The 24370-nt window shown below is 41.3% G+C and overlaps 1 protein-coding gene and 1 long non-coding RNA gene across 7 annotated transcripts in view; one reads left to right on the top strand and one right to left on the bottom strand.

Moving 5' to 3' along the window:
* The window catches only part of KCNJ3 (potassium inwardly rectifying channel subfamily J member 3), a 202266-nt gene that overhangs the window by 173673 nt on the left and 4223 nt on the right, over nucleotides 1–24370 (bottom strand). For all 4 annotated transcript variants that reach the window (XR_012905167.1, XM_075933421.1, XM_025185924.2 and 1 more), the window contains one exon: nucleotides 7085–7301. Coding sequence is in view for 3 of the 4 variants with exons in the window: in XM_075933421.1 (XP_075789536.1) it covers nucleotides 7085–7301 (217 nt within the window). In the remaining variant the exon portion in view is untranslated. The remainder of the gene's footprint in view (nucleotides 1–7084; nucleotides 7302–24370) is intronic.
* On the top strand, nucleotides 1866–22630 carry LOC142830172 (uncharacterized). Of its 3 annotated transcripts, none has more exons than XR_012905168.1 (4): nucleotides 1866–2095; nucleotides 2559–2736; nucleotides 17979–18130; nucleotides 22342–22630. It is a non-coding gene; the product is annotated as an uncharacterized LOC142830172 (long non-coding RNA). The 3 variants fall into 3 exon arrangements; XR_012905169.1 differs by lacking the exon at nucleotides 22342–22630 and adding an exon at nucleotides 19261–19673; XR_012905170.1 differs by lacking the exons at nucleotides 17979–18130; nucleotides 22342–22630 and adding an exon at nucleotides 7110–7248.

The following is a 24370-nucleotide window of genomic DNA, read 5'->3' as shown; positions in this document are numbered from 1 at the left end:
CCTAAATAAAACCAAATAACCTTTCAATTGAAACACTTATGAAAAAGAGCAAGAGAGCACACTTCAGTTCAAATTTTGCCTTTGATTACAAAACCTCCTGAAATCCATCTGAACTTCATCAATACAGGTTGCAATTTTCCCCATCTAAAGCACTCACAAGCATTGAGGGTGTTCTGTGCTATATGTACAAACTTACAAGGATTAACTAAAACAGGTCACATGAGGCATATCACAAGCTATTTTCCAAATATTAGTCCTATCTACAGTGACCCACAAACTCATTCAAACACAAAACTTTTCAAACTAAATGGCCTGACATTTGTGGGGAAACCCCCCCCCCCCCCCCCCGAAAAGTAGTTTTACGTTGCATATAATAGAAAGTGAAATTCTAGTTCTTGACAACTGCAACTATTTCAGCAGTTTGTTTAATATTCCAGTGGCCTGATGCTCTTTTCACTATGTTTATTCATAAAAAGCCAGCATATTTTAAATCTTTCATTGCATACTTCTGTGTCATTTAAGCAGTACGCTGGAGGCAACTAACACTATTTTATTAATGACTGCAAATAGCCTAACAATATAAAACACTGGAAGCCCTTACCATAAAAAATCCTGCAGGGAGGGCTGCAAAATATATAAAATCCAGCACTTGTACTCTGAAAGACCTGTTGGCACTTAGAAGCAATTTCTAGCCACAGTTGCCAATATTTACAATAATGTATACGTTTAAAAGCCAGTAAGGTGCCCAATATGTATTTTTACCACATCAGTGAAAAACCAAAGTTTTATACTGTATTTCTTCCACAAATATATATAAAATTTATCTATTTACCATAATATTTGCTACTAAAAATGAGACTGAGTATGAACTAATACAGTATTTCAAAGGGTCCTCTGTAGTGTGGTACTCCTACCACTTTAACCTAATGTGCATGACCTAAATGTTCAGTCCTGTCAAAACTGTAAAATTTAATTCCTTAGGAAACAACTTTTTTCTTTTTCTCGCATTCCTGAGGTAATAGCTCAGTCTGTATGAAATTATTCAGATTTTTCCTAAATAATAAAGGTACATATTTTTAGGTAGAATAATACAAAAGCTAGGATAGCTGAAAGCGATCCTTGATACAGAGCTACAATCCACAGTTTAGGTTTGATAGTCAAGGATCACATAAGGTTAGGGTTGCCAGGTGTCCGGTTTTGAACCAGGCATTCAAATATTTGAGCTTTCTGTTCGGGAAACAAATTGAGAAAATATAAATGAGAAAATATAAATATCCGGTATTTTCTAAATAAGATGCAATGTAGATTGTAATGTAATGTCAAATGTGTCCAGTATTTTTGTTGAAACCATCTGGCAACCCTATGTAAAGTAATGTACTCTCAAGAGAACACAGAAATCCATAGGAAAGTGTGAAGGAAGCCAAAGGGTGAAGAAGTCATGTAAAGGCCAATTAATTCCCCTCCCACCCCCCACTCCGTGCTCCAATAAAGGATGCATTTGTTAACCTATGGAATTATTTCTAACATTACAAATCCTCTGGCAATGACAAGAATATTTCTCAATATTATGATTCAGTAAATGTGCACGTAACACTCCTGGATGTAGTCTTTTTTCTATCAGAGATACTGGTGTCATTTAATGACATATTTACAATTATAGCTGTAATCCTAAAGGATGTGCATCATTAGGTTACCTGTACAACCCGCTAATATGCAGGTCAAGAAATATGGGGACTTTAAATTGAAGGAAGGTTCTAGAAGTTTGAGAGGCATTCCAGTGGACTCATGTTTTGAGAACCTGCATGTCACAAAGATAATTTCATGGAAGGAAGAGTGATGTCACTTTGCTGCAGGTAATTATATTAGGCTGAGATTTAAGGACCAGTTCATCCACGAGTGTTGTCTGCCAGAAGGCCACTACTTGCCTGAAGGCACTGCTCCTACATAGCATGAGGAAGGAAGTAATTAGCATAAAACCACAGATTATATAATGTTGGCAATATAAGCTGCCCAAAACCCACAGCAAAAAAATCTGGGCTGAGTCCCTTGAAGAAAAATGGCAGGTTCTTACTTCATAGTCTCCATCCACCTTCAGGTATATCCTATTGCATTACTAATGGTATTATAGCTACTAATGCTGCTGGCAGTAGAGCTGTTGCCTTTCTGTTGTTACATTACATTCAGCAAAATTTAGCATATATGTGTATTAATGGAAATGTCAATATCAACCTTTACCGAAGTGTCTCTTCCTATTTCTACCATGAGATCATTACCGATAAGGCAGGCAGTGACACAGGAAACTGCTATTTTCCTTTAGAGCCCTACTTCCACTTTGGGGCTCCAGGTGATACAGGTACACCTACAAGCTGGTTGAGTACTATGAACACTGATGTGGCCTCTACACACGTGCATGTTAAAACTGGATGACATTTTGTTGCAACTGTTAGCCTGTTACAGAATATAAGTTACTATGAGAATATTTGTAATATACAGTGATGATATATTGTACAGTTTCTGGTTCCAAAGGGTGACTGACATGAAGATTTTAATCCTTCTAGGTGAGGACTCTCGTTCCTCTCTTCTGTATGGACTGACCCTGATAGTTGCTATACAGCTGCAATCCCCTTTGCTAAGCAACTCCCAGGATCATCAGGAGGGTTGAACTGAACAGCTAAGGGAAGCATTTAAGCAACTGCTAAAAATAACAAAGGAGCATACAGAAACCTGGATATAGTGGTAAGTTATGCCTCAGAGCTGAAATCTTGCCCTGTTGAAGTCAATGGAAATTTTGTCATTGACTTCAATGAGGCCAGGTGTTCTAGTGCTTGTTTGAGCTGTAGATTAGCAGATCACTTCCAATATAGAGAGGAGTACATTGTAGGGTTGAAATGGGGAGGAGGGGGAAGGAGTTGGTTTGGTTTTGGCCACTTGTTTCTCTACTGAACTTTACAATGAAAAGGAAAGAGTCATTTTTATATACAGGCAGTCCCCGGGTTACATGGATCCGACTTACATCGGATCCCTACTTACAAACGGGGTGAGGCAACCCTGCACTAGCTGCTTCCCCCCAGCAGACCAGGGAGACGCGAAGCTAGGGTCCCCCCCCCCTCCCCCAGCAGACCAGGGAGTCGTGGAGCGGCTTTTCTCAGCAGACACCTCAGCTTGAGAATAAAGGACTGAGGGAAGTGAGGTGTGGGAGAATAAAACTGAGCTCTGGAGAAATGTTTGGCTAGAGTTTCCCCTACAATATGTACCAGTTCCGACTTACATACAAATTCAACTTAAGAACAAACCTACAGTCCCTATCTTGTACGTAACCCGGGGACTGCCTGTAATCCTTACCTGGGTCTTCAAAGAGATATCCCAACCTCTCATCACAAGTGGATGGGTACTTAAGAACCATAGTCAACATCATTTACATCACATTAGCCAGACATTGCTGGAATGATGGAGATAGTCTTCAATTTAAGATACTTATTATGGTAAACATGTATCAAGCTATACCTGCTATCCAAATTTAGAAGAAAAATTACTGCTTCAGACCATATCTGCTGGGAAGCCTCACGAAAGCACACATTATTAGCTTTCTCTGTCTGTTCGGTCTACTTTTGTCCAAACCCATTGTGTTTCCAGTTTCCATAGAACTGCTCTGATACATTTTTCTCTTGTGGAAATAGTTACTCTACCAAAGGAGCAGGGATACTATAGTTTCCCACATCTTTGTAAGGGTTCAACTGTGACCATTAGATGATACTGCAGAAGTGATATCTATATGAATGCAAATCATAGCAACATAATTATTATATTTTCAAAAGAGGATAATGTCCCTTAAAGCTTTGCTCTTAAATGCCATCCCCAAATCAAAGCAGAGTTCCCCATCAGCTCAATTTACCATAAGAAGGTGATAGGGTGTGCTGCCAAGACTAATCCCCTTATTGAAAGTATTACATCAGTAACTTCTTTGGAATGAGGCACAGCTCACACTGGTGAAAAAAGATACAAGAAGTTCAGCTAAACTTTTAATGAACACATCATTAAAAAGGCTAATAAATGGATCCAATAAGAGGTTAGAATGTAGTATTTAAAGCTATGTGTTCTGGGGCATAAGAAATGGTGTGAAGAAGTCTCCAAAATGTAAAAGAGGCTGGTGATTCCTCCACAGATACAGAGGGTGACAACCTCTCTGCAGCATCATCAGTCCAAAAACCTATGCAAACTAATACTGGACTGGTTACTGTTACCTTACACTGAGAGCACCCTCCACTGTAAGAACTGACCTATTTCCTAAAGAGAGATGCAGGAACAATCACAAGACAGGTGAGACTAGGAACTAGTGCTTAGGAAAGGATGTTCAGGTATCCTGAGATCCATAGGATTCCCAGAGATTTGGAATGGTGACCCTTCTCCAAGCCTTGTGTGTAGGGAAATCCTGCCTCCCATCCCAAAAAACTCAGAAAACAGTCTGAGTGGGAACTCTCACTTTTTCACAGGGAGATGACAATCTCTAAGGCCTCTAAGGTCTCTAAAGCTATGTCTACATTGCGCATTCTTGCGCAAGAAGATATGCAAATGAGGTGTGGCTATGAATATCGTTGCATCTCATTTGCATACCTAATAAGCTGCCATTTTTGCTCAAGAGCCGTTCTGCTTATTTTCAGTAAGAACTGCTCTTGCACAAGAGGGGTTTTTTGCGCAAGAAAGAGCAGTGTAGACATAAAAATGCAAAATAGCAGCTCATTAGGTATGCAAATGAGACATGGTGATAGTCATCGCCACACCTCATTTGCATATATTCTTGTGCAAGAATGCGCAATGTAGACATAGCCTAAGAGAAGGCAGAAAAGATCAGAACTGGTATATCTAAAAAAAAAAAAGTGACAGGGCAGTTGATAAATATTAAACAAGTCTTCATTTTAAATTGTAGTATATTTTGGGATGGGATAGCAGGAAGGAAAGGAAGGAAAAAACTAGAGAAGAATACTTTAAAAATATAAAAGAAAGAAACTTTCCAATTTTCATTTAATCTAGTGGAAAAACAGTTTTTTGTTCAATCCAGGAACATGTGATAAATCCTTATAAGTAATACATTCGGCACCAAAAACTAGACTGCATTTTTATTTCAGTTTTTTAATATCACTTGTATTTTTCTTTTCTCTAGCCCATATTCACAGTAAAATCACTCCACAGTGCAAATGCCAAATGTATGTTGTATGAAATCAGCTCCCTCTTTTATTTTTCCTTCTTTAGTTCTTTTATAGTACCATCCTTTTCCCACAGCCTGTTTTCCCTGCTGCATGCCACTGTTTCTTCTCCATTCTCAAATTCTAATAGTCTAATTCTGTTTCATCTCTCACCAGTTAAGTCAAGAATAGGGTTGCTTGCTCTCTGAGTTTCCCTCTTCTATCTTCTGTTCACGTTCTGTCTATTATACATTAAGCTCTTTCATTTTTTTCATGCTTTATCCATATATATTATTTTTCACTTCATTTATCCCATTTTGTCTATTTCTATAACTCTAGCTCCTGGTCCTGCAAATTCATGGGTTAGGGTTTACAGAACCTTATTTTTGATAACATGAAGACCATTTTAAGGCCAGAATATTTACAAAAAGTGAATAAAAAAGGGTGTGAAAGCACAAAATTTTTGTTTAAAAACTCCAGAGATTATTTATAGAATTATTTTCCCAGTATTACCAATCTCTAATAAATAACATATGCATAACAGTTCTGTTCATAAAAACGTTCTGAGTCTTAGTTCTGAAGATCTTAACACCAGCAAAACACTAATAACTACTAACAGCAGGAGTTTTAATAGAATAAGGACCAAAGAGCTAATTTTGTTCTCACTGACTTCAGTAGAAGCTGAACTGAATTTATTTAAGGACTGTGAGCTTAGGGCCTCTGGCTCCTATCCTGCCACAACCTCTGTGCACATAGACCAGTGAGGGCCATATGAGTGACCCTCCTCCATCTCAATGGACCGCAAGATTATTGTAACCAAGACAGTCTGCCAGGCTGCGATAGTTTTGCTAACTGTGATTGCATATCTAGAATTTGTGAGGTGTGCCAATCTTGTGTGCCCTCAGCATGTACCTCACTTCACATGCCCTTGCTTTACATGCGTGTCATGTTAGTAATACCAGCAAGAAAAAAAAACTACATGGACGAAAACCAACAGAATCTGGTAACCCTGTGCATGGGTAATGATAAACGTCTTGTGGGCCACTCACAGAACCCCAATGAGCTGTAGGTTGCCCATTCTTGCACACATGTTCATGGACTTATAGTATTATTCCATCCCCCCCACAAATGATGTTTTTCTGCAACCAAAGGAATATTCAAATTTCATTACTCCTGATAATGATCAGAATTAGAACTGTATGTTTCAATTAAAAATACAGTTAGTGTCAAATTCTTCATAAAATATACTCCCTTATTTATGTATATTTCTCCTTTAGAAAGACTCTAATTCCAAAGGTTTCTCTTTATTTTAAACATTCCCCCATTACATTTGAGTAGTACAGAAATATTTAAAAACAAAAATATTAACTGAAAAAACAGAATATAAAATATTTTCCTAAATGCATTATCTCTACATATTGTTCTACTGAGATCATGCTTATTAGTACACACAAGACTGTTGGTGATTCTATTAATTAGTAATTCCAATGCAATCATGAATGTACCTTGCAGCAAACATAAAATACACTATTCTTCAGTAAACACTGCAATGAGAGTAGACCTGCATGCATCTTTCATTTATGCTCTACATTGCAAAAGGCCCAGGATAGGTACTCTGAGTTGCTCGATCAATTTCTATGTTTACTGGTATTTTATTAGCTAACCAACCCTCTTGGACATGCAGATGGGTGCCATATTTATAAAACAAATTTTAATTTACAAAACAATGGATAAAATAATATGTAGCTCATATGAAAAGAAGCATACAGAAACCTTGTAGTCCTTAATGACATTCTACTACAATAGATTTTTACAGAGGCTCTTATTCTATTTTAGTTTTGGAAAAAGCAACACAATTATGAACTGTATACAAACATATGTTTTGCTGGGATTTTTTTACTCACCAGTTGTTTCCACAATGCCCTCTAGGATGACGACAATCTCAAACTGTTCCGTTTGCATGCTTTGCTGAGAGAGGTCATAGAAGGGGCTTTTGGCATCAATCACATGGCAGATTGTAAGTGGGGAAACAAGAAAAAGTTGATCTGCCCCTGTGCTAAAACCTACATCCAGTTCAAGTTGATCGAGAGGGAGGAACTCGCCCTCAGGTGTCTGCCGAGACTAGACAAGCATGGAGAAAAAAAGAGAAGAAATCACCGCTAGTACAGCAATTTTCGAGACAGCCTGACAGCAATTCACATCATTGCCAACACTTTGCACTATCAATCATCTGAGACAAAATCCAAACAAATCATTATGCAGCTATGTTATAGAAAAACAGGCAGAAACCCAATGTTGTTCATACAGAACATGTATGAATTATTTATGATATACATCTTACTATAATTACAGCTCACTAGCTCATGAGCTTTGGAAAAATGCCTGGCCCCAAAATGTCTGTTAACACAAATTACAGAAGTGGGTGTACATCAGTAGTGGTTTTGCCACCAGGACACCTGGGGCATTGCCATGCTGAAAAGTTAGGACATAAAATCAAAGTAAAATAAATGTGCCTTTAAGCCAATTGTACAGCTCATTCCCAGCCTGAAATTTACAGTACAGCTCAATCAAACAAAGTAACCAAAGGGGCAGCTCCTCCCACAGCCCAGAATAAATGTGCATTTGACAAGGAACTCCTAAGGAAAAACAGCAAGAGTTCACTGAAAAGACACAAAAATAGCTTAGAGACATTTTTAAAAGTGCCCTTAATTAGTGATAGAAATGTAACCGTGTTAGTCTGGGGTAGCTGAAGCAAAATACAGGACTATGTAGCACTTTAAAGACTAACAAGATGGTTTATTAGATGATGAGCTTTCGTGGGCCAGACCCACTTCCTCAGGCCCTGCTAGTATCGGGCAAGTGGTTGCAATCAAATCCATAGAATACTATTCGCATGGAAGGTACCACTCCATCAGAGTCAGGGGGGCAGATCCAGCTCATTAATGGGTGCAGCCGGAGAGTGTAACATTGTCCCTCCTACCTGTTTAACCTATTGCCACTGGTGTATATATGTTAACATTTCATATATAAATATCATTGTATGATGTATCTTTGTATATAAAAATCATTGCAGGCCAATGAATCAAGCAGACCAATGAATGACATAGGCCTTTTATTATAAACAATTATTATATAAATCAATAGCATTCAAATCTGTTAATGGGGCTACTCAAATTTAGGGAGGTGCATGGAAGCTAATTATCAGTGACTAATGACAATATAAACGTGAGTAGAAAACATATTTTAAAGTATTCCCTTAACATTTTCTACTCTATAATAACTATATAATGTGTCCATAACTGCACAATCACAGAGTAGAAAGTAGTGTTTACTGCTGTAGTTAATGGTTGTCAACTGCTTTTGTATAATCTGTATTTGAGGAACCTCATAACAAATCTGTAAAAATAGTCTTAGAGCTGTATTTTGAAGTTGAAGGCTTCAGTTCAAGCAAATATTGTTTTAAAAAATCTGCATATTTAAATTAAACATTGCAGGTCATTATTATTCCAGCACCTGAACTAGCATCGGTATAATCTCAAATGCACTAGTGATGCCTGCCACCAAATCACCACACCCACACTGCCCTTTGCAACACAGTCACAGAGCCCAATTCATGCAAGGAGCATGCAGTCTTCTACTTGCCAATCATGCAGCTTAACCATAGCAGTTCTACAGCGCTGGGAACTTCTGTGCCCCTTAATAAGCTGGGTAAATTTCACCATATATTATAATTACACTGGCAATTATACGCTGTAAATAAAGCCTGTGAAGTTTATTATTCTATGTATAGATTCTCAGGGCACTTCTGCATTGCTCAGAAGTTCAAACCACAGTGGCCTAAATAGCAGTGTACACCAAAGACTCCCTCATGAGGATGACGTAGGTGTGAATGAAAAGGCTCCTGTTTGAAAATGATTACACTGGGGATGTAAGAGAATAGTTGATTAGTCGACTTAAGCTTATATTAGTCGACTTAAGCCTAAATCGGAGGCAGCAAAGGGGGTGGAGCAGAAGCCACTGCTGGGAGGGAATATATCTTAAAAGCCAGTTCCCAGCACTGTCTCCACTCCCTGCCCCCGCTAAGGCAGCACGGGGGAGTAAGGGGAACAGGGAAGGCTACTCCAGAAGCAGCCCCTGGCTACTGGAACACCCAGCAGGAAGTTGGGACCCCCCGCAGACAGGAGCTGCTGCCTGCGAAGCAGCCCCTGGCCACAGCACCTGGACACAGACAGGAGCTGTTTCATGGGCAGCAATCTCTGTCTGCCTAGGGTCCCAGCTTCCTGCTGGGACCATTCGCGGATAGGCTGTTGTTGCAAAACAGCCCATCTGCAGCCAGGAACCATGGACAGGAGCTGCTACTGGCTGGGCAGGTAGCCCTGCTCAGTCCCGGCTTGCACCAGGACCAAACCCCGTTGCAGCTCTGCAATTCAAAAGGCAGTAGGAGCTGTGCATTTTTAATTGCAGAGCCACTAAATTTAGGAGCCAGGCAGGCAGGCAGCTCGGCTCAGTCCCTGCTTGCACTAAGTCAAGGACCAAACCCATGCAGTGGCTCTGAAATTTAAAATGCAGTGGGAGTTGGAGTCAGGTTCCTATTGCCTTTTAAATTGCAGAGCCACATCAGGGTTTTGTCCCAGCACGAGCCGGGACTGAACAGGGCTGCCTTCCCCTTTTGAGTAATTGAGTAGGCAATAAAAATTCTATCGACTTCTCAATTATTAAAACAACCTTGATTTTAACATCCCTAGATTACATTAATACAAACAAGGAACCTTTTACTTTGCCCCAGTAGCATCCACACAAGGGAGTGACAGTGAAGCATTTGGTTCCTATTGCTATTCACAGTAGTTCAAAATGCAAGTGAGTGCAGAAAAGCCCTTCAATTTTCCGATGCTTTGTTTTATATTTAAAATAGATCACAAGGCTATCAGAACCAGCTACAACTCCCTCATCTCAAAAACAGGTCATGTGTCTTCCTTCATGTTATTCTTTTGCATGATTCTGTTTGCTACTGAACAAGTGAAAACAGGATGCAAGCTTTCTAGGTTTAATGTCAAGTCATTAGGAAAGATATTTCGTAGGTCACAGAATTGGAATATCAAAGACAATTCTGCAAATCAAGATGCAAACAGAATCTATTTTAAAACAGTTTGGAAAAATTCACTGTGATTAGTCAACTATTCTATAGACGTCAGAGGCGGGGCTGGTGAGTAGCCAGTGCAATCCAGCCCCACTCCCAGGGAGCCCCTTGCCACCGCCACTGATACCTCTCTATCAGAGGCAGCAGCGCGGGGTGCCTGCCAGGAGCTGATCCACAAGAGGAGTCAGTTTTAAAAATCAGCTCCCCTCATGGACTGGCTTCCTGCCACCCTGAGCTGCTGCCTCTGATTCAGAGGCAGCAGCGCAGGTGGCAGCAGTCACTGTCCACAGGGGATCCAAGTTCCCCATGGACAGAGGCTGCTGGAGAGAAGGGGATGCTGGCCAGGGAGAGAGGGGGTGGAGGAGGGCTGGCCACGGACAGAGGCTGCTTTGCAGCAGCCTCCACTACTTCCCTCCTCATGAGCTGCTGCCTCTGACAGAGGCCGCAGTGTGGAGGGGGCGCAGTTGGTACCATGGAGTGGGTGCTGGGGGGAGGGACCCAGCTTTTAAGCCCCAGCTGCAGCTTCTGCTTCACCCTCTTACTGCCTCGGTATCAAGGATGGGGAGGGAAAACGTGAGCAGGTCACTAGGCTTATCGGTTAGTCGACTACTCATTCACATCCCTAGTTATGAAATATAGTTTAATCCGATTTAATTGAAACTTTTGCTTTATAGGCTACATTTTGTGTCTATTATGCAAAGGATGCATATTTCAAAATTTAGGCGAGATGGTTAATTTAAAAAAACACATTTCAATCTGCAGCATTTTAAGAAAGGATTGCTACAATACCTAAGCTTACTGTAAATGAAAAGAAATCATCACTGTGTCCATTTGAGACCTGTTTACATACAGTTAAACTGTTTCACATGTATGACCAGGCCCTAGTTCTACAATGGACACAGCAGTCCTCTTGTGCAAAGGCAAATGCAGGTTTGGAAGCTTTGCTTGCCAGTTTCTTTGTGAAAACTGTTCACTCTGCAACAGAGGACGGGTGGTGAAATGTTTTGGTATAAGTAGGAAAATGTGATGGTAATAAAATGGTAGAGGAATTCAAGGGCAGGTATAGAACTAGAAACTACTTTAACTACATTGTTTTAACATTTAAATTGATTACATTTCAAGTTTAGGGTTCTCCTTTAAAGCTTGTCCTGGAAAACAATTTTCCCAGCTGATGAGCCCTTATGCATACATGTAGTTCTGCCTAAGTAAGAACTACATAGCTGAGAAAGTGAATACCCACTTAAAGTTTAAGACCCTACACCCTATTCTGCTCCAAGTCACCACCCAACCCTCTGCACCCCTTTTCTTCCCTTCTCTCATGTCACAACTCCCTCCCAGACACTGCACCCCCTCCTACACCTCTCCCGCACCCATACCCCCCCTTCTGGACCCTGTGCCCCAAATTATAATCCCCTCCTTCACCCAAACCCCCTCTCAGACTCCACACCCGCTCTTGCCTTTCAGTCTTCTATTCCAAGCTCCCTTTTACACCAGCCCAGACCCCATGCTCCCTCCACAGAAGTGTGGCCCTTGATCATTTACCAAAATCTTGGAGTTCTCCCCCTCCCCCGCATTAAAAATTATTGCCCAACCCTGGACTAGACGATCACAGTGGACCCTTCTGGATTTGTAATATATGAAGAAATCTTCCATTTTATTTCTAATTAGTTTTAATCTCATAGACAAACAGATTATAAAGTGTCACTTTATAATCTGGAGGGGGCATGGGGTCTAGACTGGTGTAGAAGGGAGCTTGGAACAGAAGACTGGAAGGTAAGAGCGGGTGTGGAGTGGGGGTTTGGGTAAAGGAGGGGGTTATAATTTGGGGCACATGGTGCAGAAGGGGGTATGGGTGCAGGAGAGGATTCTGGCCTGGGGGAGAGAAGTAGGAGGGGGTGCAGTGTCTGGGAAGGAGTTGAGACATGAGAAAAGGGAAGAAAAGTGGTGCAGAGGGTTTCAAGAACTAAATATAAGAATTTCATTTCTCTACTTCCATCAAGTGGCTCAGTCAATAAAATGAGTGAAATGCAATGATTTGTTAACATGGCCAGGATCTTGAGCTAAAATTACAACTTTATATAATTTTCTGATTACTAATTTATACATGATGTAGGAATTTTAATGGTTAATCAGTTAACCAGTTAGCCTCATCTTTAGTGGTGAGGCTTACCAGTTATGGTTAACTAGTAGGGGGCGGGAGCTGCCTCGCAGGGTCCAGCACAGGCAGGGGCACTCCAACTCAACCAGAGCAGAGCGGAAGACACAGGGCACCCCAATCTCGCTATGGCTGGCAGAGAAACTGCTCCAGATCCCCTTCTCCCCCCGGTTTAATCATTTAACCAGTTAAACATAACGTTTAACCGATTAACCAATTAAATGGGATTTTACATCCCTAACATGATGTATAGTAACAAAAGACATTTTGCAATTCTGTTACCATTTATCACCCTCCTTCTTTTCTTCCTATTGAGTCAATACACCTTCTTCCCTGCTGTTCTGCCATATTTCTCCCTTCTTCTCTCCCACCTCCTGCTGTTGCTCTGATTCCTTATATCCCTGCCTTAGTGCTCTGACTATGCTGGCTAGTGCAGATCACTGTAGTCTTTGCCAGTAACCACTTTTTCTTGACAACTTTACCTTCCAAAACAGAGAAGTTAGTTCCCTTTTATTTAGGGAAAATAAGTAAAAAAACTAGCACATCTGCCAATAAGAACTTTTGATACACGTGATCAAAAGGAAGTGTCTGTTTTAAGCCAATATTTTAATACTTTTTAAACTATTCATTATTGATGTAGGTCTGATGCTGCACGGAACTGTACTCACATAGAGAGTCTTATTTAAATTGAGATTATGCACATTTGTAAATTACATTCTTAAATGTTGGCAGGATCCATCTTCTATTATTTTCTCTAATTATTTCTTTTGTTGTTATAAATCAGAAGGCATTAGTGATTATACTAGGGCAGTGGTCTCCAACCTTTTTACACCCAAGATCACTTTTTAAGTCTCAGAACAGGCGAAGATCTACTGCCCCGCCCCTTCCTTGAAGCCCCGCCTACATTACATGAGGAAATCTAATGTAAATGCACTGCGCAGGTGCACAGTTCAGAGAGGGCTCAAGAGCTACTCTTGGAGCCCCTGAGATCTACCGGTAGATCGCGATCTACTGGTTGGTGACCACGGTACTGGGGGACTGTAAATATTTAAAAATATAAAACTGTTTCTGCATATATTTATAGCATGTGTTTGTATTATATATATACATAGTCCCCGACTTACGATCGAGTTATGTACCAAATACGTGGTCGTAACTCGATGTGTTCGTAAGTCGGACCCCATTCATTTAAATGTGACTGCGCTGTTTGTAAGCGCAGAATGCGTTCGTAACTCAGGGACCGGCTTTAATGTGAGTTTGGTCGTAACGACAAACAGCCGTGAGTCTATGTGTTCATACCTCAGGGACCACCTGTATTGCATACATTCAACAGTGCAATCCAAGGACAGATGTATTACAGGCAGCATAGCAGTGAATTACAAAATCCAACCATTTATGGTAACAGAGGAAGTCATACTGGTTTCCCTGAGAGAAAGATCCAACTTTTAAGTAGCAGATGAATCTGCTCTGACACCTGTTTATTAAAAGCTTCTGTAACTGGAAGACTCTTCCATAAAGTCAGTGGAGCAGAGGGCAGAAACGGGAAGGAGAGAGAAAGCGGAAAATGAGGACTACTCTGTGAAATTTCAGGGTTAACCAAAGCAAGAGAGTACAAGAGCAAAAGCCATAGAACACTCCAGCACTCTGAAGCATCAGGTTTAATTTCAATGATAGTGTTATAATTCCATTTTGAGATTGGAGCAACATAATAGTTTATTACAGCATCAGAACCCTTCAGGAAAATGTTCTATGATGTAACTACCTGTTATTTATTTGTATGGCCCTGTCTCAGGAGTTGGTCCTATACATTTTAAAGCTATACCAAAAATCCCAAAGCCAGTCTCTAAGAAACCATAGTTCAGACTGACAGTGTAATCACAGGTTATATTTAATAGCACTGATATTTTAGCTGTGAAATATGGGGGTGGAGTAAAAAAAGTCTAAGGGCATGTCTACACTAGGAAATTAATTCGAAATAACTACATTCAAAATAACTCCCAAAATAACAAAACTGAAATAGAATCATAGAATCCTAGGGCTGGAAGAGACCTCAGGAGGTCACTGAGTCCAGCCTCCTGCCCAAAGCAGGACCAACTCCAACTAAATCATCCCAGATAGGGCTCTGTAGAGACTTAAAAATCTCTAGGGATGGAGAGTCCACCATCTCCCTAGATAACCCATTCCAGTGCTTCACCACCCTCCTAGTGAAATAGTTCTTCCTAATATCTAACCTAGACCTCCCCACTGTAACTTGAGACCATTGCTCCTTGTTCTGTATCTGTCACCACTGAGAACAGCCTCTCTCCATCTTCTTTGGAACTCCCTTCAGGAAACTGAAGGCTCCTATCAAATCCCCCTCTCACTCTTCTCTTCTGCAGACTAAATAAGCCCAAATTCCTCAGCCTCTCCCATAGGTCATGTGCTCCAGCCCTCTAACATTTTGGTTGTCCTTTGCTGAACCCTCTCCAATATGTCCACATCCGTTCTATAGTGGGGGGGCCAGAATTGGATGCAATATTCCAGATGTGGTCTCACCAATGCCGAATAATGGGGAATAACTACTTCTCTAGATATGCTGGAAATTCCTAATACATCCTAATATGCCATTAGCCCTCTCGGCTACAAGGGCACTCTGTTGACTCATATCCAGGTTCTCATCTACTGTAACCCCCAGGTCATTTTCTACTGAAATGCTACTTAGCCAGTCTGTCCCCAGCCTGTAACAATGCTTGGAATTCTTCCGCCCCAAGTGCAGGACTCTGCACTTCTCTTGTTCAACCTCAACAGATTTCTTTTCGACCAATCCTCCAATTTGTCGAGGTCACTCAGGACCCCAGTCCTACCCTCCAACGTATCTACCTCTCCCCCTAGCTTAGTGTCATCCACAAACTTGCTGAGGGTGCAAAACATCCCTTCATCCAGCTCATTAATAAAGATGTTGAACAAAACCAGCTCTAGAACCGATCCTTAGGGCACTCCACTTGAAACTGACCACCAGCCAGACATCGAGTCATTGATCACTTCTCTTTGAACCTGACAATCTAGCCCACTTTCCAGTCACCTTACAGTTCATTTATTCAATCAAGCCATACTTCCTTAACTTGCTGGCAAGAATATTGTGGGAGACCCTATCAAAAGCTTTGCTAAACTCAAGGTATATTACACCCACCAACTTTCCCATGTCCACAAAGCCAGTTACCTCATATAGATTTCAAAATAACTAGCCAGTTATTTCAAAATAACAGGCTTCGCAGAAGCTAATCAGATTGGTCAGGAATGACTTGACCTTGGTGAATCCATGTTGACTATTCCTGATCACTTTCCCCTCTTCCAAGTGCTTCAAAATAGATTATTTGAAGATTCCCCCCCCCCCCCTCGTGATTCTTCCGGTGAGGCTGACAGGTCTATAGTTCCATGGATTGTCTCGCTTCCCTTTTTTTAAAGACGGGCACTACATCTGTTTTTTTCAATCATCTGGAACCTCTCCTGATCTCAATGAGTTTTCAAAGATAATGGCCAAAGGCTCTGCAATTACATCCGCCAACTCCCTCAGTACCCTCTGATGCATTAAATCTGGACCCATGGATTTGTGTATGTTTAGCTTTCCTAAACAGTTCTTAACCTGTTCTTTCTCCACCAAGGGCTGCCCACCTCCTTCCCACAGTGCGTTTCCTAGTGCAGTAGTCTGGGAGCTGACTTTGTCTGTGAAAACAGAGGCAAAAAAACAATGAGTACTTCAGCTTTTCCCACATCATCTGTCACAAGGTTACCTCATTCATCCACTAAGGGCCCCAACACCCTCCCTGATCATCCTCTTATTGCTAACATGCCTGTAAAAACCTCTTGTTACCCTTCACATCCCTTGCTAGCTGCAATTCCAATTGCGCTTTTGTCTTCCTGATTATTCCCCTGCATTCTCAAGCAATATATTTATCCTCCTCTCTAGTCATCTGTCCAAATTTCCACTTCTTGTAAGCTTCCCTTTTGTGTTTAAGGTCACGAAGGATTTCACTGCTAAGCCAAGCTGATCACCTACCACATTTGCTTTTCTTACTGTGCATCAGAATGGGTTGTCCCTGTGCCTTCAATAAGGCTTCTTTAAAATACTGCCAGCTCTCCTGGACTCTTTCCCCTTCATGTTGGCATCCCACAGTATCCTGCCCATCAGTTCTCTGAGGGAGCCCTCAGAGCACGTCCCCACTATGGGGGAGCCTCAAAATTAGTCCAAGGCAGGCTATGTTAGTGTGGACGCACTACCTCAACTTAGAGCCCCAGAAAGCACTGGGAAGTAATTACTTCAAATTATTCCGGGGAGTTATTTCACAATAGCAGCAGCAGAGCATCCACATTAATGCTATTTTGAAATAAGTGTTATTCCTAAAGAAAGCAGGGGTACAGATTTCAAAATAACAGGGCTTGGTAGTGTGGATGATCGATGTATTATTTCGTAATAACTCCCTCGTGTAGACCAGAACTAAAATATTTTATTTCATTTTATTAAAACAATGAATTCAAATTCATCATAGATAGGAGTAACTGCATTGCCTCTGATATCACATCCTACCACAAAACAATGAGCTTTATGTCAATATATCAAATTAAACATCTGAAATACATCCAGATAAATAGTCTTTTCTGTGCTTCTCAAAAGAACAGTATTTTTGCCAAAAACATATCATTAGGCCATCAGACATTTTCAGAAGGGAGTTATTTGCTAGCAGTCATGCGGACACTTCAATAATACAAAAACACAATGCAACTGAAAAAGGTATTGTACCTAACTTAGTGATGCGGTCATGACATGATGCCATTTCAGACAACAGCTGACATGTTCAGGGCTACTCCACTCTGTTTTGTATGCACAATATTTAATGAGCTACTTTGAACATCTGAAAATAATTTGCACACAACCATAAGCTTCCGTTTACAAGCAACACAACCTGCCTTAAGTACTGGTGGAGGGGGAGCATGGAGCTACACAAAACTCAAAAGTAATGGCTGAGGGATTAAATATTTATACCGGTGCAGGCTTCAGAAAGCTTGGGGATGTTAAGGTAGCTAAAATGGGTGCTGAAAGGAACAGGAAGGAGCTGGTTGCTGCATGGGAGCTGTTGGAGGTAAAGCTGGGCTTTTCCCCTCTCTTCTGTCCCTGCAGTCACTAATCCCTCCCAGCAGTCTCTCTCCCAGGATCCCAAAAAGCCAGGAAGAGAGAGGTATAGAGGCCTCTTGGCTGCTTGCTCTTCAGGTTGCACAGCAGCCTTTGGTAGCCAGCAGCAGCAATTGCTGTAACCCGGATGGACACAGATCAGCGTGGGGCTACAGCACTACCGGGCAGCTGAAGGAGAGTGCAGTATTGCTACTGCTCTCCATGGTACTGTAACTCGGGCAATTCAGGAGTGTTCACTTACCCATATCTGTCTCAAGAAAACATAATGAAAGGCTGATAAATTATTATTATTTTTCATAAATATTCAAAATGGCCAACATCTCCTTTTACTGCCAATAGGGCTGAAGCCAGCAAGATGGCCATCATTTCCCTACAGTCCAGCTGCATGTGGAAGTGAGGCCGTCCTTAATAAGGGTACTGGAGCGGGGAGGAGCTGCAGAGGGAAGTGGAGAGAAGAGGAACCTTAGGAGGGGTCATAAAACAGTGATGAGGTAAGTGATAGAGATATCAGACGGCTGCTCCCCCTGCCTGGTGGTAGTGATAGGAAATGGGAGTCCTCCCAAAGTCCAGGGGAAGGCATTGTTGCTTAGGATCCAGGCAGAGTACTCCTGGAGGGGAGAGCTGGAAAATTGGTGCTAATGTGTTCAGGGAAGATAATCACCCCGCCGCATCAAGGCAGGAGGGATTCAGGACATTAATGGGAAATATATGGAAGCTGCCACAGCTTAGGGGTAGGAATGTTAAATTTGGATTAACTGGCTAGTCGAACAGTCGATGCAATTTGCATCGACTATTCAATTAGTCAATAGAGTGCCTCCACCTTTGAAGTATAGTAACAGCCCCCGAGCTGTTGCTATACTTCAAAGGAGAAAGCGCTGCAGGGTGCACAGAGCCAGTGGGGGACTCAAGCAGTCCCCTTTAGTCCCCATGCTCCCCATGGCATTTCAGAGCTGCAGCGCTGCATGGAGCCCAGTGGGGCAATCTGCAGCATTTCAAAGCAGCAGCTCTGCGTGGAACCCAGGGTTTTGCGCTTGGGCTCCACACGGTGCTGCCATTTTGAACCACTTTCTGATTGAGACAGCAAGGGGGTGGGGAAGCAACTAGTTGAGCAATGTGTCAACTATCCAATAAGCATTTGCTTATCAGACAATTGACTCAGTTCACAACCCTACTTAGGGATGAGGAGATGTTAAGTGGAATCTCCTTGTGAGCTGCCAGGAAGAGGCATACATTTTTGTGTGCATTTTGTGTGCACTAATAGGGACATTAAGCACTGGTTAATTTACTAACTGAATAGTTGATGGAATTTCCATTGACTGCTCGATTAGTCAATGAGGGGGGCACCGAGCTCTTATTACATTTACAGTGCAGAGCCATAGTGAGGTTAGCTCCCAAAGGTGCCTCTGGCTCTGCCTCCCTGCACCGCACTCCTGCTTCTCCCCCTTGCTGCCTCTGATACAGAGGCAACAGGAGGTTGCGGTGGGGGGGGGGGGGGGGGGGAAGTGACTAGTTGAGTAGTCACTTAACTAGTCGCTTACATCCCTAGTTTCTAAAAAACTCATGACATGCTGGGTAATCTCTAAGATTTTGAGTTCTGATTGATGATTTTTTATCTCAACAGGATTCAACTCATGATTTTTAATATATTGAGGTTGACCATACTGACACTATCATGATACTTCAAAGCCTTGGAAAACTCTGGATGTTTGATTGCATTATATGTACATCACAAATAAGAAGCACTAACAACATCAATGCCTGAATAGAGGCAGGAGTATTCCAGTTGTGTTAGAAGTGGAGAGCAATTAGCTGCAGCCTTTCAATACATGGAATGCTCCCTACTCCCACAGTCAACCAGCTCAGCAGGCTCGTACATGAAGGAGTAATAGCCACAGCTCCATCCACTCCCTACATCTTCTCGGCACACTTGTAGTAAATGGATTAATACCTGGTCAATCATGATTTCTAAAAAACAAACTTGACATTTTAAAATTTTAAATAGCATTTTTTGTTTACTTTGATTATATTTATAGATTTTTTATTTGCATGTTTCTAGTTCTTTATCTTCTTACCACTTTAGAACCTTAAATACTATTGCAGATGTTTTATAGCTGTTTCTTTAGTTTTCAAACTGCTTATAATATATTAATAGTAAGAGTTAGGAGGATTTCAGATTTACGTGGAGATTATTTAACCTGTAAATTTCATACTTAAAATCTTCATCTATGCTGAAAATAAAAATCCATGGTCTTTATTATGAGGAAAACCAATTCAGATACAAAACCAATAAATACACAGCTCATGTAAGTCAAGAAGGCTGAAATACTTAGATCAGGCTTTATTTCTCTGGAAAGATTTACAGTTTGAAGTCAATGAGACTTGTGCTCCCAAGTTACAATTAGATGCTTTAGAAAATCCTACCTCAGGTCACTAAATACAGGTATAGAATCCTAATTTTAGGCTATCTTTTGAAAATTTTGGCCTATGTATATAAAATAGATCAATGACTTTCCAAATGTATTGAAAGTCTAAGTAACTCTTCAATAGCTTCTGTTAAAATAGCTTCAGCATTGTTTTGATGTGACAATATTTTATACTACAGAGAGTGCTTTTAATAAAATAACATTTTAAAGACTACTGCTTCAAATGTTTTTGCACATGCTTAAACTTTAAGCATACAATAGTAGTTTCACTGAAGTCAACTGGAGTGTTCATAGAAATAAAGTTACCTATCTGGTTTACATATTTCCAGGATCAGAGCCTGAATTTGCCTTTTTAAAACCCAATATTTATAATCTAGTCCAATATAAATTTAAATATAACATTGCAATAATATTTTCAAATTTGACTTAAAGTTTTTACTATTAATAATGCCTTCTGTAATAGTGCCTCAGAAAGAACCAGGAAGGAAGCCCCATTGGGCTAGATACTGTACAGAGTAACAGACAAGCCTCATTCCAAAGAGCATACAGTGTAAACAGGTAAGACAGGCACAGAGTGAATGAAAGGGTATAACACAAAAATAAAGTAAAAAATGTGACAGTGACATGCACATTAATTCCACAATCTGGGAGAAGGAGGTTGGGCTTAGTTAAGAAGAAGAAGAAACTAAACTGAAAGAACAGCGAAGAGAGAGGAAATATTCAAAAGAGGAAATATTCAAAAGAAGGAGAGGGACAGGGCAGGGTGGGTAGAAGTTGAAGTGAAGCAATTGTGAGGGAGGAGAAATGAAAGAGTTAGAGCAAACTGTGAATCAGCACATGGCAGGGAAAATCTAGTCAAAAACTGTGGAATGTTCTTTGGATGTCCAAAATGTGTTATGAAATCACTCCACTCTGCGGGTGATGTGCATCACTGTACTCCCTCTGGTACCCTAAACTAGGGTCAGAATACCTCTAAAGTTACACTACAGAAGAGGAAAATCTTTACTCCTCCGCATCTCATAATCTAGCTTTTGATGAATTATCTGTCATATGTATCAAAAAATTCTCAAACAGAGGAGAGTCACGAGAAATAGAGAAAGGAATCAACAAAAATAACAATTTCCACTTTTGTTAAAATTCATCAAAATCTTTGAGGATTTATCCAAAAAAAACCAAAAAACTTCAATACCAAAAGTTGTCCAGAACTGTTAGTTTAAGTTTTTGAGTGTTTTCGTTTTTAAACAAAATTTATAACATATGAGAGAGAGAGATTCCAATCTTATTAGTTGGTCTTGGGATAAGCAATGATTCATTTTAGAGATTAATGAAACTCCTATTCTCCTGTGTTCCTCAAACAAAGAAAAATGCAAAACAGGCCACACAGATCAGAGGAAAATTTTTTCCACATTGAAATATTGGGATATCCTTCAAGAACTATCCTGGAATGGAAAACTTTTTAAAAGACTTATTTACTACACATGTTGGTACAGTAAACTTCCGATAATCCGGCACCTTTAGGACCCAGGGGGTGCCGGATTATCAGATATGCCGGACTATCAGAAGGGGGAGCTATGAGGGATCTGGGGTGGAGTGGGGGGGGATGCACCCCTTGGCGCTGCAGGACCAACCCGGCAGCACCCTAGCTGCTCTGTCCCAGGCTTCCCCGAGTCAGCCGCTGGTCAGTTTCAGCAGCGGCTGACTTGGGGAAGTCTAGGGCAGAGCAGCTAGGGTGCTGCCGGGTTGGTCCCCTAGCGCTGCCCCTCGGTGATGAGGGACCAACCCGGCAGCACCCCAGCTGCTCTGCCCCAGGCGTTTCCAAGTCAGCCGCTGCTGAAACTGACCAGCGACTGATTCGGGAAAGCCGGGGGCAGAGCAACTCTGCCCCCAGCTTCCCCAAGTCAGCCGCTGGTCAGTTTCAGCAGTGGCTGAATCGGAGAAGCCGGGAGCAGAGCACCTCCAATTGTCCGGCTGCCCGGAGCACTTCCGGGTTCCAGATGGTGCTGGACCATCAGGAGTGCTGGACCATTGGATACCGGACCACCGGAGTTTTACTGTACTTTTAGCTGAAGTTTTACTTTGCCTATGAGATCACTTAGTGCAGAATTTCATCAGATAATTCTGTCTAGGAATCAAGTTTTGCCCAACAGCTCCCAGAATTTGTGCATGGTGCAGAGAGATTCACTAACTTTTCGGAGCATACATTGCAGAAATGGTTGGGATCAATGTGCATTGCTTTGTTTTGGCCATTTTCTAGCCTTTCACTTTCCCTTTTCCTTTAGTTGACTCCACAGATATCTCCATCCTCACAGAGAGCTCTCCACATGATCTGAAAAACTGAGGCATCTCATCCTTCCATAGTCAGGGGGAGATGTGTGTGAGAAGAGAACTACTGTATATACACATAATCTCAAGCACACAATCCAGTCCAAATTTACTGTAATGCACAAACTCCTCATATTGTTACTGGTTGTGGTGCACAGTATGTATTAACATTCTACATGACAATCTTTAATGTGTTTAACTCTATCCGTTGATTTTCTTTTAATATATTATGATGCAGTTGATGCTTTTTTATGTAAATGGATATTAAGACAAGTTTTCTTGTATTCCACAAATTTACACAAACAATCTTGCTCGTAGACTGGCAGACTCCTCCAAACCAAGCATAAAAAATGGTTAGAGACTCATCAATAATATTTGCTAAATTTTGTGGAATTGTAGCAAGATCTAAAAATAGCTTCTATAATCCTTCGCAGGGGCATGTTAAAATTACACAAAGGGATACCATTCCTAATTCACAAAGCAGCATTGTTATTAAAACGTACCTCAGATCGGGACTCCTTAAAATAATTAATTTAAAACAAGGTTTTGTTAAACTCAGTAGTCTAATCTGACCTCTAAATATACAACTTGTACGTTCTCTGTACAGCCTAATAAGGTAAAGCAGTTCCATGTTTTATTTTGGTGCCTTGTAAAGACTAGATGAACACTAACATTGCTATTTCACATATAATTTACTTTAGTAATTTAAACTGATAAAAGAAAATAATCCCCTTTAATCAGGTATTGAAAATACGCAACTAAAGTCTGATTTCATTATCAAAAATATCTGAAATAGCTGCCATGGGGAAAAAGTTAAGAGTACTTCTTCAAAGTATTTCACTTTTGATCTATGGAAACCATCCTAGCAAAGTAATAAAGCAGCAGCTTAATTTCTATAATTTCTTCTATCCAATGATGCTTATGATAAATACACTGAAGTTGAGGACAAAATGAGAGACAATATTGTATGTGGAGGTTAGATGTTACCATTAATTAGTATGTAACTATGGAGCTGGTTCTCAATAATCTCATTTGAAAATAACCACTGAGCTCAAATGTCATGATCCTGCCACTGAATCCATGCAAGGAGATACTTGCACCAGTGCTCATCTGGCTAGGCCACATGCATTGTTCTTGGGTCCAGGACCAATCGATACACCAGCACAAGTGGGGTGGTGGGGGAAGTCAGAAATGTCGGGCAGGAGCAGCTGAGACACAGCTCCTGCACCTCCCCAGATTTCCCTCCCCACAGCATCTGTGTACAGGACTGGGGGAAGATGCTGTTTCTCTCTCATTTCTCACCCTCATTCCATGCCCTGAGGTGGGAGAAGGAGCCTGTCCAGGCCACTCCTGCTGCCACTGGACATGGAGGGTGGGAATGGGTCTGGACGTGAGGTGGTGGGGGATGTCTGCTTGGGAGCAACCGTGATAAGGTGAGCCTGGAAAATTGCCTATCTAGTGATCTAGATTTCTTGGGATACCAAGAGAAAGCCGATTGCCAAGTTTACTTCTGGCTCTGGAAGGGATTTTTCCCCATGTGACAAAATTTTCAAATTTCTGTGTGGGGGTTTTCACTCTCCAGTCAGCATCCTAAAGATTCAGATTTAGGTTTTAAATTTCCATCTATTGTGATTTTAACAGATTCCAGTATGGTTGGTGGGGTAAAATGAGGTCCTAGTAATCCAGTGGACTCCAAGCAGAGTAATGCATGATAAGGGGATATGCTCCCAGACCTCACACACTGTGAGATCCCCTTATTCCATCACTTTCACCTCCTACACGGAGGAGGGAGAACAGGTTGGGACTCTGGCTTCCAGTCAGAGGTTGGGACTAGTTTGAACTAGCGGGGTAATGTAGGCATACCGCACTTGCAAATGAAGCCCGGGATTTGAATTTCCCGGGCTTCATTTGCATAAACTGGGCGCCACCATTTTTAAATCCCTGCTCGTTCGAACCCCGTGCCGCGCGGCTACACGTGGCACGGAC

The sequence above is a fragment of the Pelodiscus sinensis genome, chromosome 7, assembly GCF_049634645.1.
Source record: "Pelodiscus sinensis isolate JC-2024 chromosome 7, ASM4963464v1, whole genome shotgun sequence".
NCBI classification, from domain to species: domain Eukaryota; kingdom Metazoa; phylum Chordata; order Testudines; family Trionychidae; genus Pelodiscus; species Pelodiscus sinensis.
This window is presented reverse-complemented; position numbering and strand designations above follow the sequence as displayed.